Genomic DNA, 16526 nt, shown 5'->3' on the forward strand with positions numbered 1-16526 from the left:
CTTTATCCATTCTTCTATTAGGGTCCGGGTACTTTACTTTTGGAACCAATACAGAAATCTGCCACTACTATAGATTATCGAGGTTCAGCAGAGAAACAAGGTTCACGCAGAACTTCATGCTCTAAAGCAGAAAAGGCTCTCAGCAGAGATTAGATTATGGAATTAGAACAATGAGGTTGATTTACTAAAACTGGAAGAATGCAAAACTGGTGTACCTGGTAGCCAATCAGCTTCTAACTTCAGCTTGTTCAATCAGGCTTTGACAAAAAAAAAACAGAAGCTGATTTTGCACCCTCCAGTTTTAGTAAATCAACCCCAGTGTTTCAAAAGCATTCACATCTCTTGTCATGGTCTTGGAAATCAACATCTTCCTTGACAAATTCCATGGTGACTGCAATAAGTGACTGCGCTAGCCACGGTTGTAAATGCTGGGGGTTTTTCCTGACAGTCTTTAGAAAGACGATGCTTGGATAAGAAGCACATGCCAGCAACAATACACAAATAGTCCAACTGAATAGGACTACTACCAACTCAGTTTGGGTTTACATTTACTTTATTACAATATTACACAAATATTGACTTTTATTCAGTCACGCCATTTGAGCATTACTACTTCTATATAGTTGGAAAAAAGCCAAATGCAAATAATAGAGTTTATTTATGAAAAGTGTGTTAACAGTTCTTCCCCACAAAAACAAATAATCTTCCAACTATAATTTTTGATTGAGTGCCGGTTCACATTCTTGCAGCTGCGGCGATCGCATGTAATATCGGAACGCACCGCTCCTTCATTACATGCGATCGGCTGTGCGGTGCGAATTCAGCCATACACTTTGTATGGCTAAATTCGCACTGCACCCTCACCAAAGTCGCACAGGACCCTATTTTTCAGCCGCATCAGGATCGGAACGCACAGTGGTTCACACTTGTGCGATCCGATCCTGTGCGAACTGTAAAGATTGCACTGCGATATGCGATCAAACTGGGGGTGTCGTTAACATTTCATTGACATCCCCAGTGTATCGCATATGGCAGTGTGAACTGCCAGGGGTGCGTTTGCGATGCAGGAACAGGCTGCGAATTCGCAGCCTTCCCGCATCGCATAAGTGTGAACTGCCACTTACAGGTCTGAAAATGAAACAGATGCTTCTGATTGCTATGGGTTAAACTGTTCCTTTTACCATACTTTTGCACATACATCAACATAATAATCCAATCTGATTATATTAAAAAGAAAAAAAAAAAAAAAAGTGTGGTTCACATAAAGAACTGAAAGGTTAAACTATAAGCTTACCTGCTTAAGGCAGCAACATTTCCTAGAGTATAAAACACAGCAAAAAGTTTTATTCCAGCACCAGGAACCCAAAGCAGTGCACTCCCCTATTAAAAGACACAAACAGTATAAGGAACATGTAAGTTTATGCTTAAACTACAAATGTTTCAATATACAAAAAACGTAATTTTTGTAAAATCTTACCTGTAAAATTCCTTTCTCTTACGTCCTCCGACAGTCGCCGCCTCTTCATATTCGTCACATATGGGGACGTCCCAAAGCAGTGCAAACATGAGGGGTGGGAAACGCATCCGCGCCGAAAAGGCAACGCAGTCTCCGCATCAAAGAAAAGAACCTTACCAAAGGAAGGAAACCAGCTGGGCAACAGGAAAAAACAAGTGCTCAACAGGAGCAACAACCCAGGAAAAGACAAAAAAAAAACCAGGGAATGTAAAACATATCCCAACAGCCAGAGGTCCCCAACAAGGGACCCTAGGAAATTGCCGCACTAAGAACCTTGCGGCCAAAGGAAGCATCCGCCGATGCCTGGACATCTACTTTGTAGAATCTTGTGAACGTGTGCACGGTCGACCAGGTCGCCGCCTTACACACCTGGGCTACAGAAGCCCCATGACGACAGGCCCAAGACGTACTCAAAGATCTAGTAGAGTGCGCCTTCACAGGCACAGGGGGAACCTTCCCCTGCAAAGCATAGGCCTGTTCAATGGTCTGCCTGATCCATTTGGCGATGGTAGAGGCCGAAGCCGCCATGCCCTTCCGAGGACCCTCTGGAAGAACAAACAAGGAGTCCGTCTTTCGAAAAGACTCAGTCGATTTAAGGTAAACCCTAATCGCCCGAACAACATCCAAAGAATGTAGTCTCACCTCCTTTGGATGTTTAGGCTTCGCGCACAGCGAAGGCAAGACAATATCCTCGTTAAGATGGAATTCCGAAACTCGTTTCGGAAGAAAAGAAGGATTAGGTCGCAAGACCACCTTATCCAAATGAACAACCAGGTACGGAGACTTGCAGGACAAGGCTGCCAGCTCCGATACTCTGCGAGCCGAAGTGATCGCCACCAAAAAGGCGACCTTTTTGGACAACATAGACAACGAGATCTCCCTGATCTGTTCAAAAGGAGCACGTTGCAACACAGACAGAACGAGATTCAAGTCCCAAGGGGGCAAAGGATCCCTCCTAGGAGGGACCAGATGCCTTACACCCTGAACAAAGGTGCCAACCAAAGAGTTGGAAGCCACGGGACGTTGAAACAGAACGGCCAGTGCAGAGACCTGACCCTTTATCGTAGCCAGCGCCAAACGCTGATCAACTCCCGTTTGAAGGAAAGACAGCACACGGGAAACCGAGTACGTGCGGGGCGAAAACCCCCTGGACTCACACCAGGCAAAATAGGCCTTCCAAGTACGGTAATAAACCTTCCCCGAGGAAGACTTCCTCGCGTTGATCAAAGTATGAACGACCTCCGGAGAGAGACCCTTCTCCTTCAGGACCTCGGTCTCAACAGCCAGGCCGTCAAAGCCAGCGACTGTAAAGCAGGATGGTATATCGGTCCTTGAGACAGTAGATCGTCTCGAAGAGGCAGACGCCACGGGGCGTCGACCGCCAGATTCACGAGGTCTGCGTACCAGGACCTGCGAGGCCAGTCCGGTGCCACAAGAATCACCGTGCTGCGTTCCGAGTGTAACCTGCGAAGGAACCTGGACAGCAACTGAATCGGCGGAAACGCATACATCAGCCTGTACTGATGCCACGGGGCCACTAACGCGTCCGACGCGCCTGCCCGAGGGTCACGCGTCCTTGCCACGAACCTTTTCACCTTGTTGTTGAGACGAGACGCGAACAGGTCCACATCTGGAAGACCCCACTTCGCGCACAATATCTGGAAGACAGCCGGGTGGAGAGACCATTCCCCCTGATCCAGGGTCTGGCGACTCAGATAGTCCGCCTGCCAGTTCTCCACCCCCGGAATGTGCACCGCCGTTATCGCCGGGACATGAGTCTCGGCCCAAGTCAGAATGTCGGCCACTTCTCGAGCCGCTCGGGCACTCCTGGTGCCCCCTTGGTGGTTGATGTAGGCCACCGCCGTGGCATTGTCCGTCTGCACCCGAACCGGGCAGCCCTGCAGCCGGTCCGTCCAGCGATGAAGACAGAGACTTATCGCACGCAATTCCAGAATGTTGATCGGAAGGGAAGACTCCCCCTCCGACCAAGTTCCCTGGGCGGATAGAACGCCCAGAACACTCCTGACAAGCTAGACATTAAAACTGAGATATGGTTGCAGGAAGTAGGAGGGTATTGACTGAGGGGACCACCCCTTGAGGGTGGGATATGTTAAAAGCTTTATTGTTAACATATTCTGTTGCCTAGCTACTCCTTCGGAGCAAAGTCTAATACCCCATATGTGACGAATATGAAGAGGCGGCGACTGTCGGAGGACGTAAGAGAAAGATATGATTTTCTAAGAGCCTCATGTGCAAATCACAGCTTTTACATACCACGTTTATGTTAGTTTAGTTTAGCAGCGGTTAGAAAAGTTGGCGAATGGAAGCATTTTTTAAAGAACTTCAGGAGACCCTCCCAAATGCCCACAATGCATGAAAAACAAGTAAATTATTAACTATTTCAGCCATTCTGTAAGAGCAGAAGCAATGTACTTGTAGATAGCGGTCTTATTATTTGTGTTTTCACTATGGATCCCATCATTAGCATGTGCGAGGAAATGCTCCTGATGTGGCTGTGGCTCTGAAAATTGCATGAGAGGACCAGAGTTTATTACTACTGGACTCATCCATTGATGCAGTCAACAGCAGGTGGTAAAATGTGTATTTTCAACATTTTTATATGTTCAAAAAATGATCAGAAATGTTTTCCCCTTTAAAAACGCTGATAAATGCGGTTTACAGCAGTTACAAGCATTTGGCGTTTGAAATGCCAGTAAACTGCAGTTTATTCATCAACCATTAGGGACTAAGACTTTCAATGCTGTAAAATGAGCACATCTAATACTTGCCAGTTTTTGTTTGTTCGATATATTAATCTATACCACTGATTAGCAGAAGCAAAGCTCAGTTTGTTGTAGAGCTGCACGATTAAGCGTTAAAAAAAAAAAAATCAGGATCTCGATTCAACTCCCCTCACAATCTAAATCTGGCATTTCCATGATCCAGTGCAGAGATTTTCTGCTCAAAGCTGACAGCTATCAAAGAAAAAAAAAACAGCAGGCAAAGTTTATCACAACATTACTAAGCGCTAAGAGATAAGGAGAAATATTGCATCATTTCGTTCTTTTATATCAAAGAGATAAACTTTGTCTGTAAATGAGGGCAGTTTAACCACTTAAAGACTAAGCCTTTTTCTGACACTTGTTGCTTAAAATCATCTTTTGCAATATCTTTTGCTAGAAAATTACTTAGAATCCCTAAATATTATATATATATATATATATATATATATATATATATATATATATATTTTTAGCAGAGACCCTAGACAATAAAATGGCAGTCATTGCAATATTTTATGTTACACTGTATTTACGCAGCGGTCTTTTAAATGCAATTTTTAGGGAAAGAATACACTTTAATGAATAAAAATAAATAGTCAAAATAGCTCATTTTTTTTGTATAATGTGAAAGATGATGTTACGCCGAGAATCGCAATTTTTATTTTAACCACCGTACATTTACTGCAGCACTCTGCCACTGCTGGGCAAAGTGACATAGCCCTACGTCGCTCGCTCGGGAGACTGTAGGGGGCAAGCGCGCGCCGCCGGCGGTGCGCTCCCACCCCCGCTCATTACCTGGGGAGCCAGCGCGTGTGACTGGCAGCTCCGATGGCCACCGGCCACTCGCGATCTCCCGCAGGAGAGAGAGAAGGACAGCCGTCTGTCATTCTCCCTGAAGTGATCACAGAGGCTATCTGATCCTGCTATATAGGATTGCAGTTCTCTGTGATTACTTCACAAGACATGCCCCCTGACAGTTAGAATCACACCCCTAGGGACCCATTTAACCCCTTGATCACCAGTACCGTTAACCCCTTCCCTGCCAGTGTAATTTTTACAGTAACAGTACATATTTTTAGCACCAATTACTCTAGTAGTAAAAAAAAAAAAAATCGCAGATCACCGCCATTACTAGTAAAAAAAAAAAATAAAAAAATAAAAATGACAAATCTTTCCCGTAGTTAGTAAACGCAATAACATTTGCGCAAACCACAATCAAAATACGCTTATTGTGATTTTTTTTTACCATAAATATGTAGCAGAAAACAAATTGGCCTAAAATGTTAAAAAAAATGGATTTTTGTAAAATCTTACCGTAAAATCCTTTTCTCTTAGCTCATTGACAGACGTAGTCCTCGGTGATACAGCACCTTCGGGTTATGTTGCCTCCACAGGAGTAGGACTAGACAGGAAATAAAATGCTCTGGCCACACCCTAGGGGCAGTCCCCGAGGGTATATCCTCTCTCTCTCTGCCACAGCAAATCAGTTATGTCACATAAGCAGTGTTTAGAGAATTTAACCCAACCCAACTCCAAAACAGAGGGGCGGGTACTACGTCTGTCAATGAGCTAAGAGAAAGGGATTTTACGGTAAGATTTTACAAAAATCCATTTTTCTCTATCGCTCATTGACAGACGTAGTCCTCGGTGATACAGCACCTTCGGGACGTCCCAGAGCAGTATCACAAATGAGGGGTGGGAAAATGGAAAATAAATCCAAATCTAGAAGGCCCAACCGGTGCCAACTAGAAGTTTACAATGCTCATCCTTAATGATGAGACTCAACAAAAAAATTTTCAAACAGAAAAAAACCCTCGAGGTAGACCACCGGTCTCCTCAAATTGCGGCCTGCAAAACCTTGCGGCCAAATGAGGCATCCGCCGATGCCATGACATCAATTTTATAAAATTTTGTAAAGGTATGTACCGACGACCAGGTGGCCGCCTTACATACCTGGACCACTGACGCCTGATGGCGAAAGGCCCAGGAAGTACTGAGCGCTCGAGTGGAGTGCGCCCTAACAGGGAACGGAGGACTCTGACCCTTAATAGAATAAGCCTGTACCACCGTCTGTCTAATCCATTTGGCAATAGTCGCGGCAGATGCAGGCAACCCCTTTCTGGGGCCATCCGTGATCACAAAAAGTGAATCCGTCTTACGGAACGATTCCGTAGCCTTCAGGTATGCCCTGATTGCCCGAACCACATCCAAGGAATGCAACGTATGTTCCCGATGATGATTGGGCTGAGGACACAAGGAAGGTAGTACAATATCTTCATTCAGATGAAAATCTGAAACCACCTTAGGAAGAAAGGATGGCTTAGGATGGAGTACTACCTTATCCCTATGAATCACCAAGTATGGGGACTGGCATGATAAAGCAGCCAGTTCTGACACCCTGCGTGCAGAAGTGATAGCCACCAAGAAGGCCACCTTCTGGGATAAAGTAAGCAAGGGAATCTCCCTGATGTTTTCAAAAGGAGGTTTCTGTAGAACCGACAAAACCAAATTAAGATCCCAGGGCGGTAAGGGCGCGCGGACTGGTGGAGCCAGGTGCCGCACCCCCTGGATGAAATTCCGCACCAGGGACTTGGTAGCTAAAGGTTTCTGAAAGAAGATTGCTAATGCTGAAACTTGACCCTTGATGGTGCTCAAGGCTAGCTTCTGCTCAACACCTTTTTGCAAAAAGGCCAATATTCGAGTCACCGAATAGGTACGTGGAGGAAATCCTAAAGATTCGCACCACGCGATATAAGTCTTCCATGTGTGATAATAGACCTTGCTGGAAGTCGCTTTCCTTGCTTTAATAAGGGTAGGAATGACTGAAGCTGACAACCCTCTGTCCTTCAGTACTTGGGTCTCAATGGCCAGGCCATTAAAACCAGCGACTGTAAAGCACAATGGTAGATTGGTCCTCGAGACCGCAGATACTCCCTGAGACGCAGTTCCCACGGAACGTCCGCGACTAGCAAGTCCAAGTCGGCCAGGCCGGCTTGACGAGGCCAGCCTAGAATTTCTAGGACCACTGGCACTGACGGGATTTGAACCAGGCGTCCCTAGAGCTATCTGGCCCCGACCATCCGACAAAGTCTGGTCGTTTTCTGTTCCCACACATTTATCCGACACCTGATTCCTATCAGGAACGGTGATCTCTCCTGGTTGAATCTCAGGGACCGAAGTCACCCGGCTAGAGGCTTCTTGGTCTGTCTGGTCAACCAGATCCGATTCCTGTGGGGAATTGAGACTAATCTTAGGAAAAGGTAAAGGAAAAGATCTGTTCAGGGAACGGTGACTACCGCTCCCTGTAGTACTTAAATGTTGAAAGGGAAGAATCGCACCGGTAGTAGTAGTCGATGCTCGATCTAATGTCCTGAATACCGGTGAAAACGTCCCCCCACCCTCAACCCGGGTGGGGGCGCACCTTCAGGCTGTGTAATCCTTTGCTTCGGGTTTGGCTGAGTCGGTCCTCTGTTTGTCCGACCAGCCTTTCTTGAACCCTCCTGGAGGAGTCTTGCCTTTCCCGCTTGTTCCAGCCGGGCATGCGAACCCTTTATGGGCGGTAAAGAAAGGTCCTCGCTTGTTGCGAGGTCCCTTAGCTTTAGCAGCCTGTGGCAACAAAGTGCTCTTGCCCCCAGTGGCATCCTTAATAATTTCATCTAGGGTGGCCCCAAATAGGCGATTCCCCTGAAAGGGGAGATTCGTCAAGGTCTTTTTGGAACCTAGGTCAGCTGACCAGCATTTTAACCACAGCACACGTCTGAGGATTACCGCTGACATAGATGCATGCCCTAATAGGGGGGTAGCATCCAAGGCTGCGTCACAGACAAACTGTAGCCCTTGTATAATCTGTTCCATCAAATCAGATGTTCCCTGGGGGATATCTTTTCCCCTTAGGTCTTGGCGTACCAATCTCGCCCATTCCGTTAGTGTCTGGGAAACTAGACCAATAACAATTACTGGTCTAAATGCTGACCCTATCAGGGAGAAGATAGTGCGGGACTCCGCTTCCATCTTTCGATCCACCGGATCCTTAAAGGACGAAGTGTCCTTCACTGGAATAACCGTGGCTTTATTCAGCCTGGAAATAGGTGGATCCACCACTGGTGGTACCATCCATTTCTTAATGAGGGATTCCTCAAACGGATAGCGTCTAGCAATACGCTCGGAAATAGTAAAGGTACGCTTAGAATGCTCCCATTCTCCTTTAATTTTATTACCAAAACACTTGGGTACAGGAAAAACCTTCACCGTTTTGATGGGCTTGTTAGTACCAAAGGGAATCTCTGTTTCAGTTGCCTCTGTCTTAGGTTTCCCGCACCGCCACAACTAGTGCATCCACCAATGCTTCTTCCTGAATTATGGCGGAAGAATGAACGTCCTCCTCACTGTCTGAGGGAGCTTTACCTGAGATAACAGCTCTTGCAGAGGGACCTGCAGCTGCAGTGACCGTCTCTGAATCTGAGTCAGAGGTGTCAGATAATATAGGGGTAGGCGGGGGTCGCTTTCTTGACCCCCGTCCCTGACAGGCCGCCTCCACCCGAGCCACCATAGACTCCAAAACTGCTGTAAATGCATCCATACTCTGTGCACCGGCGGGTCCCGTGGCCCCCTCGAGGGAAACAGGTGGGGGTACTTGTGTGGCAGGGTCCATGATTATTCCAGAAACTACCCGGAAAATACAATCCAAACTTAAATAAAAAAACGGAATTTTTGTAAAATCTTACCTGTAAAATTCCTTTCTCTGAGTCCTCCGACAGTCGCCGCCTCTTCATATTCGTCACATATGGGGTATTAGACTTTGCTCCGAAGGAGTAGCTAGGCAACAGAATATGTTAACATTAAAGCTTTTAACATATCCCACCCTCAAGGGGTGGTCCCTTCAGTCAATACCCTCCTACTTCCTGCAACAATATCTCAGTTTCAGTGGAATAGCAGTAGAGTATACAACCAAACCCCAAAAGAGGGGCGGGGGCGGCGACTGTCGGAAGACTCAGAGAAAGGAATTTTACAGGTAAGATTTTACAAAAATTCCGTTTTCTCTTACGTCCTCCGACAGTCACCGCCTCTTCATATTCGTCACATATGGGGACGTCCCAAAGCAGTGCAAACATGAGGGGTGGGAAACGCATCCGCGCCGAAAGGCAACGCAGTCTCCGCATCAAAGAAAGGAACCTTACCAAAGGAAGGAAACCAGCTGGGCTACAGGAAAAATAATTGCTCAACAGGAGCAACAACCCAGGAAAAGACAAAAAACCAGGGGATAAAAAAACTTATCCCAACAGCCAGAGGTCCCCAACAAGGGACCCTAGGGAATTGCCGCACTAAGAACCTTGCGGCCAAAGGAAGCATCCGCCGATGCCTGAACATCTACTTTGTAGAATTTTGTGAAAGTGTGCACGGTCGACCAAGTCGCCGCCTTACACACCTGGGCTACAGAAGCCCCATGACGACAGGCCCAAGACGTACTCAGAGATCTAGTAGAGTGCGCCTTCACAGGCACAGGGGGAACCTTCCCCTGCAAAGCATAGGCCTGTTCAATGGTCTGCCTGATCCATTTGGCGATGGTAGAGGCCGACGCCGCCATGCCCTTCCGAGGACCCTCTGGAAGAACAAACAAGGAGTCCGTCTTTCGAAAAGACTCAGTCGATTTAAGGTAAACCCTTATCGCCCGAACAACATCCAAAGAATGTAATCTCACCTCCTTTGGATGTTTAGGCTTCGCGCACAGCGAAGGCAAGACAATATCCTCATTAAGATGGAATTCCGAAACTCGCTTCGGAAGAAAAGAAGGATTAGGTCGCAAGACCACCTTATCCAAATGAACAACCAGATACGGAGACTTGCAGGACAAAGCCGCTAGCTCCGACACTCTGCGAGCCGAAGTGATCGCAACCAAAAAGGCGACCTTTTTGGACAACATAGACAACGAGATCTCTCTGATCTGTTCAAAAGGAGCACGTTGTAACACAGATAGAACGAGATTCAAGTCCCAAGGGGGTAGAGGATCCCTTCTAGGAGGAACCAGATGCCGCACTCCCTGAACAAAAGTGCCAACCAAGGAGTTGGAAGCCACGGGACGTTGAAACAGAACGGCCAGCGCAGACACCTGACCCTTTATCGTAGCCAGCGCCAAACGCTGATCGACACCCATTTGAAGGAAGGACAGCACTCGGGAAACCGAGTACGTGCGGGGTGAAAACCCCCTGGACTCACACCAGGCAAAATAGGCCTTCCAAGTACGGTAATAAACCTTCCCCGAGGAAGACTTCCTCGCGTTGATCAAAGTATGAACGACCTCTGGGGAAGAGACCCTTCTCCTTCAGGACCTCGGTCTCAACAGCCAGGCCGTCAAAGCCAGCGACTGTAAAGCAGGATGGTATATCGGTCCTTGAGACAGGAGATTGTCTCGAAGAGGCAGACGCCACGGGGCGTCGACCGCCAGATTCACGAGGTCTGCGTACCAGGACCGGCGAGGCCAGTCCGGTGCCACAAGAATCACCGTGCTGCGTTCCGAGTGTAACCTGCGAAGGAACCTGGACAGCAACTGAATCGGTGGAAACGCGTACATCAGCCTGTACTGATGCCACGGGGCCACTAACGCGTCCGACGCGTCTGCCCGAGGGTCGCGCGTCCTTGCCACGAACCTTCTCACCTTGTAGTTGAGACGAGACGCGAACAGGTCCACATCTGGAAGACCCCACTTCGCGCACGACATCTGGAAGACAGCCGGGTGGAGAGAACATTCCCCCTGATCCAGGGTCTGGCGACTCAGATAGTCCGCCTGCCAGTTCTCCACCCCCAGAATGTGAACCGCCGTTATCGCCGGGACATGAGTCTCGGCCCAAGACAGAATGTCGGCCACTTCTCGAGCCGCTCGGGCACTCCTGGTGCCCCCTTGGTGGTTGATGTAGGCCACCGCCGTGGCATTGTCCGTCTGCACCCGAACCGGGCAGCCCTGCAGCCAGTCCGTCCAGCGATGAAGACAGAGATTTATCGCACGCAATTCCAGAATGTTGATCGGAAGGGAAGACTCCCCCCTCCGACCAAGTTCCCTGGGCAGACAGAACGCCCAGAACACCACCCCAGCCCGACAGGCTGGCATCCGTGGTGATCACCGTCCACGAAACAGGACGAAACGACTTGCCCCCGGACACCATCGGGGACTGGAGCCACCACAGAAGGTCTCTTCTGGTGCGATGACTCAACGAGATTTGAAGATCCAGAGATTGAGGTCGCCCGTCCCACATGGACAGGATCTCCGCTTGGAGACCCCGCGTGTGAAACTGGGCGAAGGGAATCGCCTCGAAGGCCGAGACCATCAATCCCAGACATCTCATGCACGTCCGCAGAGACGAGAGCGGAACGTCCCTGAGGGACCTGACTTCCTCCTGAAGAGTTCTGAGTTTGTCTTCCGGCAGGAAGACCTTCGCCCGCACCGAGTCCAGAATCATTCCCAGGTAGGGAAGACGAACCGACGGACTCAGTGTCGACTTTGGAAAATTTATCGTCCAACCAAACTCCTGCAGAGTTTGCATCGTGACAGACAGGTCCTTCTCCAGACCCTGGCTGGTCGCAGACCGAACCAGAATGTCGTCCAGATACCCCAGGACAGAAATGCCCTGGGCCCTCAATAATGCCAGAACCGGTGCAAGCACCTTGGTGAAGACCCGCGGAGCCGAGGCGAGACCAAAAGGCAACGCCACGAACTGGTAGTGATCCTCCGCAATGGCAAATCGAAGGTACCTCTGGTGACCCTCGAAAATGGGGATGTGAAGATACGCATCCTTCAAATCGATGGAGGCCATGAATTCCCCCGGAACCAGGGCAGTCACCACCGACCGCAGGGATTCCATGCGGAACTTGCGAACCCGCACAGAGCGGTTCAGAGCCTTCAAGTCCAGAATTGGACGAACCTTGCCCTCCTTTCTGGGCACGGTGAACAGATTGGAATAAAACCCCCGAAATCTGTCCCGATGAGGCACCGGAACTACCACTCCCTGAGCCCTCAGGTCCCACACCGCCAGGTGCAGGTCCCGTAAACGCTCTGGAGACAGTTGAAGATTTGAGGGGAAAAAATCTGCTCTCCGGCCGAGAGAGAAACTCGATCTTGTAACCAGATCGAACGATCTCCTGAACCCATCTGTCCCGCACGCGGGCCAACCAGGGCTGAAGAAAACCGAGCAAGCGTCCCCCCACCCCAAAACTGGGTGAGGGCGCCCCTTCAGGCCGCACTGATATGGGCTGCGGATCCGGATTGACCGGACTTCTGTTTTCCAGACCAGGGCTTCTTCTGAGAGCCTTGACCTTTGAACGGTTTGCCCTTGTAGTGCGACCGAAAGGCACGAAAGGACCCCTGAGGGGGCCGAAAATTAGCATGCTTCTTCCCAGAAGCCCCCTTAGCCTTGGGGAAATGGGGCAAGAGAGTGCTCTTACCTCCGGTGATCCCCTTAATCAACACATCCAAGGACTCCCCAAAAAGGCGAGACCCATCATAAGGCAGATTGGCTAAGGTCTTACGTGAAGACTGGTCCACCGACCAACATTTCAACCAAACCAGGCGGCGAGACAACACCGCCACGCTGTGCACACGTGCAGCCAACGGGACTAGGTCCAAGTCCGCATCACACAGATACATGACACCCTGGTGGATTTGATCCACCATATCCAGGGTCGCCGGCGAGGCCGAATCGGCCACTAGGACGCGCCTAAGCATCTGCGTCCAACTTGCGACCGCCTGGGCCGCCATGAGAGAGGCAAACAGAGCCTTAAGCATAGAACCCGTAACAGAATAAGTATGACGGGCAAGAGACTCCAATCTCCTATCCGTGGCATCACGGAACACAGGGGAATCCTCTGCAGGAATCGCAGTGGATTTGTTTAAAACCGCAATTGTGTGATCCACTGGGGGTGGCACACACCACCTTTCATCAGTGGAAGGCGAGAAAGGATAACGCAGCTTGAACCTACTTGGTACAGCAAAAGGTTTGCGCAGATTGCGCCATCGTTCCTTAACAGCGCGCTGAAAATCATCATTGCAGGGAAAAACCTGCGGCGTCCCGCGTTTTCTCTGCGTCCCATAAGCCGCCAAGGCAGCGGGGGGACACACTTCATCCTGCAAAAGCAGCGTTTGTTTTATGGAAGCAATCAATTCGTCCATGATTGCAAGCTCTTCAGGCGAGCCAGGGGGGAGAATTATCAACCCCTTCAACTTCAGCCTCCACCTCGGACCCCACTAGATCCAGGGAGGAGCGGGACCCCGATAAGGAGGCCCCCGCCACAACAGCCCCATCACCTTCACCCTCAGAATCAGAGGAAAGAAAAACTCTGGGTCTTTTAGTAGATTGAGCAGCCACCAGCATCTGCACCTGAGCAGCAAGGCCAGCCACAATAGTGGCTAAATCCCCCCCTGGGGGGGGGAACAGCGGTCCCCTGGCTTTCCACCAAGGCGGTAGGAAATTTGCCCTCCTGAGAATCCATTGCCCCTATTACAAATGCCGGATAATAAAGGGTTAACTGCCCCTTTAACAAGCGCGGCGAGCGCAGCCCACCGCACCACACACAAGCACAATGAGACCCCCACAGGGACAATAAAACTGACACAGGCAATGGATAGGAAGGATATAACCTGAGGAGACCCTCGCCGCTGCTGCTGCCTCGATCGGTGTTCCTGGAGAAGAGGAAGTGATGCTGCCAGGGCGCTCTATGAAAGCCTATGGGAGGCTACAAGAAAATGGCCGCCATGCATGTAGAACATGCGGCCGGAGCGAGTGTAGGCAAAATGGCGCCGTTTGGCGCCGAAAACGCCGCTCCACAGTACAGTAATGCACACATGTCATAAAAAAACATGTCAGATCGCCGCAGCGATCGCTGTATAGTGCCCAAACATGCCCAAAACATGCCCCACAGCACACAGACAAGGCTGACACACACAGTGTCACACAGCTCCCCCCCCCCTTGCAGCCCACAGCATGCAGCCGAGTGATAGGGAGACAAACAGTGTGAACAGAGGCAGGTTACACAGTCCCAGACTGACACCCACCCAGACAGACAGGTCCCCACATAGATACACTTACCTCACAATGGCGTGGGGGACCCGCACAGGCGAACAAGCCGCTGCACATGAGGCAGGGAGAGTCGCATACAAGACGCACAGAATGGGGGTTAAGAAACCGCACAGCGTCCAGTGAGGTTGCCACCTCACCAATCATCCCTGCACCGAACAGGGATGGGTCGTTCACTGTGCCAGGAGCGTTACCTGGCTGAACGCTCGATGGCAGGCTGGGAAGCCACTGACCCACGACCTGCGACCAGGGGGATCAGCCCGAGACCCAGCCCGCATGATCCTCTTCATCCGAAGAACTAACTAACGCTGACAAAAAGAACAGCTAAGTAAAGGTAGAGAGAAAACTCAAACAAAAAATCAAAAAAGAAGAAAGAGTCTGGGGCACAAAGCCCCAGCACAGAGAGAGCCAGCCACTCCTGACAAGCTAGACATTGAAACTGAGATATGGTTGCAGGAAGTAGGAGGGTATTGACTGAGGGGACCACCCCTTGAGGGTGGGATATGTTAAAAGCTTTAATGTTAACATATTCTGTTGCCTAGCTACTCCTTCGGAGCAAAGTCTAATACCCCATATGTGACGAATATGAAGAGGCGGCGACTGTCGGAGGACGTAAGAGAAACTTTTTTTTTCCAGACCCCCAGCGCCACAAAAGCCCCTCAGTGTTACCTGCTAGGGATCCCTATCGATCGAGAGAGAGAGAGATAGACCCCCAGGCTCACCACTTGATGCTCAGAGTTCACTGCAACAGGTTACAGCACTGTCTTCACAAACAGGAAGTCTTTTGGCTGGCTGCGCAGGAAGAAAGGAGGCGGCTCCGCCCCTCTGCACGCCTTCCGGCGTCTCCCCTAGCTCCACGAGGTGTTTGGGTCACCTCAAACATGGCCGCCCCCATGCTGGAAGTAGAAATGTAAAGCCGCACTCAGATGATTGAAATCAAATGAAAATGTCTTTATTCTTCAAAAGTATCCAGGACAAACAGACAGTGTGAGGAACAGAATATGTCCAAGGTAGACGCGTTTCACGGCTCGAATGGCCGCTTACTCATTACCACGGTGTGGGATAGCGGAAATTGGTCAATATTTAAAGGTAGTCACCAGGAAATTGATTGTTGTAGCTCTGCACAACTGCATATCATCAAATAATCAAGCATATTGAACATCCAATTTCTCTGCGATCCAACACCGAGGACATGTCAAAAGACACACATGAAACAACTTCACAAAATATGTGTAAAACAAAATTAAGAACGATACATTCAAGTGAACATACAAATGAATGTAATAGTAAAAGCAACAAGTTAAGCGTAAAATGTCAGATACACATATGCCAATTTATATGAGAGATTGCATATGTAGTCTAAATATAAAAATAAAAAGAACCACATATAAATAGAACCACATAAGATCTCAAAATGTTCATGTATACATGTGTCCTATATTAGTGTATGGTCTCTCATTGGTGCAAGATATAAGCTATACAAAAAATGCAAAAATATGAAAAGGCTACGCCAAAATGGCGGCCTCGTGCGATCTAGCAAACAATGGCGGCGGTTGTACCGAATAGCGGCGTGACTGCAGAGCATCACAACACCTTCTCTACATGGGGATTTAGCCTGGTCGGCGGTACCGGACCCTGGCGGACCGCATGGCCGTCGGAAGGCCTGCTATTGCTGGAGACTTGACTTGGAAAGCAGTCTACATGTCCGTGGCTTCTGACTGGTAGGATACTATATTATCACAGTAAGATTCCCATACTGCCACTGATTACAATCTTTTAACATATTTACAATTAGATTGTCAGCTCCCAAACCAAGCCTCCTGGCTTTTTGCACATAAAAATCACACTCAAAGTAGGGGGATCTGTGCCATGTTATAGGATAGAGGGGAACTCATCCTTACCATACAGAGAGGGGCCCGCGTTCACCACAAGACCCGTCAGGGGAAAGGGGGAACATACTACTCACCATACCGGAACCAGGCGGGCACCAACTCCTGACAGTACCCCTCTCCACCCGGGGCGGGAGGGCTGTCGACCAATACGGACGCCGTGACTCATGGTCCTTGGCGTTTCAGCAAGACGTTTAACTCGCAGGGTCAGTCCCTCCAGTGGGACTATGTCGCGGCCGACCCAGCGCGGAGCTATGGCCTGCACGCGCTCGTAGGC

At 49.4% G+C, this 16526-nt stretch overlaps 1 protein-coding gene across 1 annotated transcript in view; it reads right to left on the reverse strand.

Annotated features, from left to right (window-relative positions):
* SFT2D1 (SFT2 domain containing 1) overlaps positions 1-16526 on the reverse strand; it is a gene marked incomplete at its 3' end in the record, with an annotated part of 418618 nt that overhangs the window by 278851 nt on the left and 123241 nt on the right. Inside the window, exon 3 of the mRNA XM_082250937.1 lies at positions 1295-1380. Coding sequence (XP_082107063.1) covers positions 1295-1380 — 86 coding nt within the window. The remainder of the gene's footprint in view (positions 1-1294; positions 1381-16526) is intronic.

This window comes from Pelophylax lessonae (genome assembly GCF_965119305.1).
Source record: "Pelophylax lessonae genome assembly, chromosome: 3".
Lineage (NCBI taxonomy): Eukaryota > Metazoa > Chordata > Amphibia > Anura > Ranidae > Pelophylax > Pelophylax lessonae.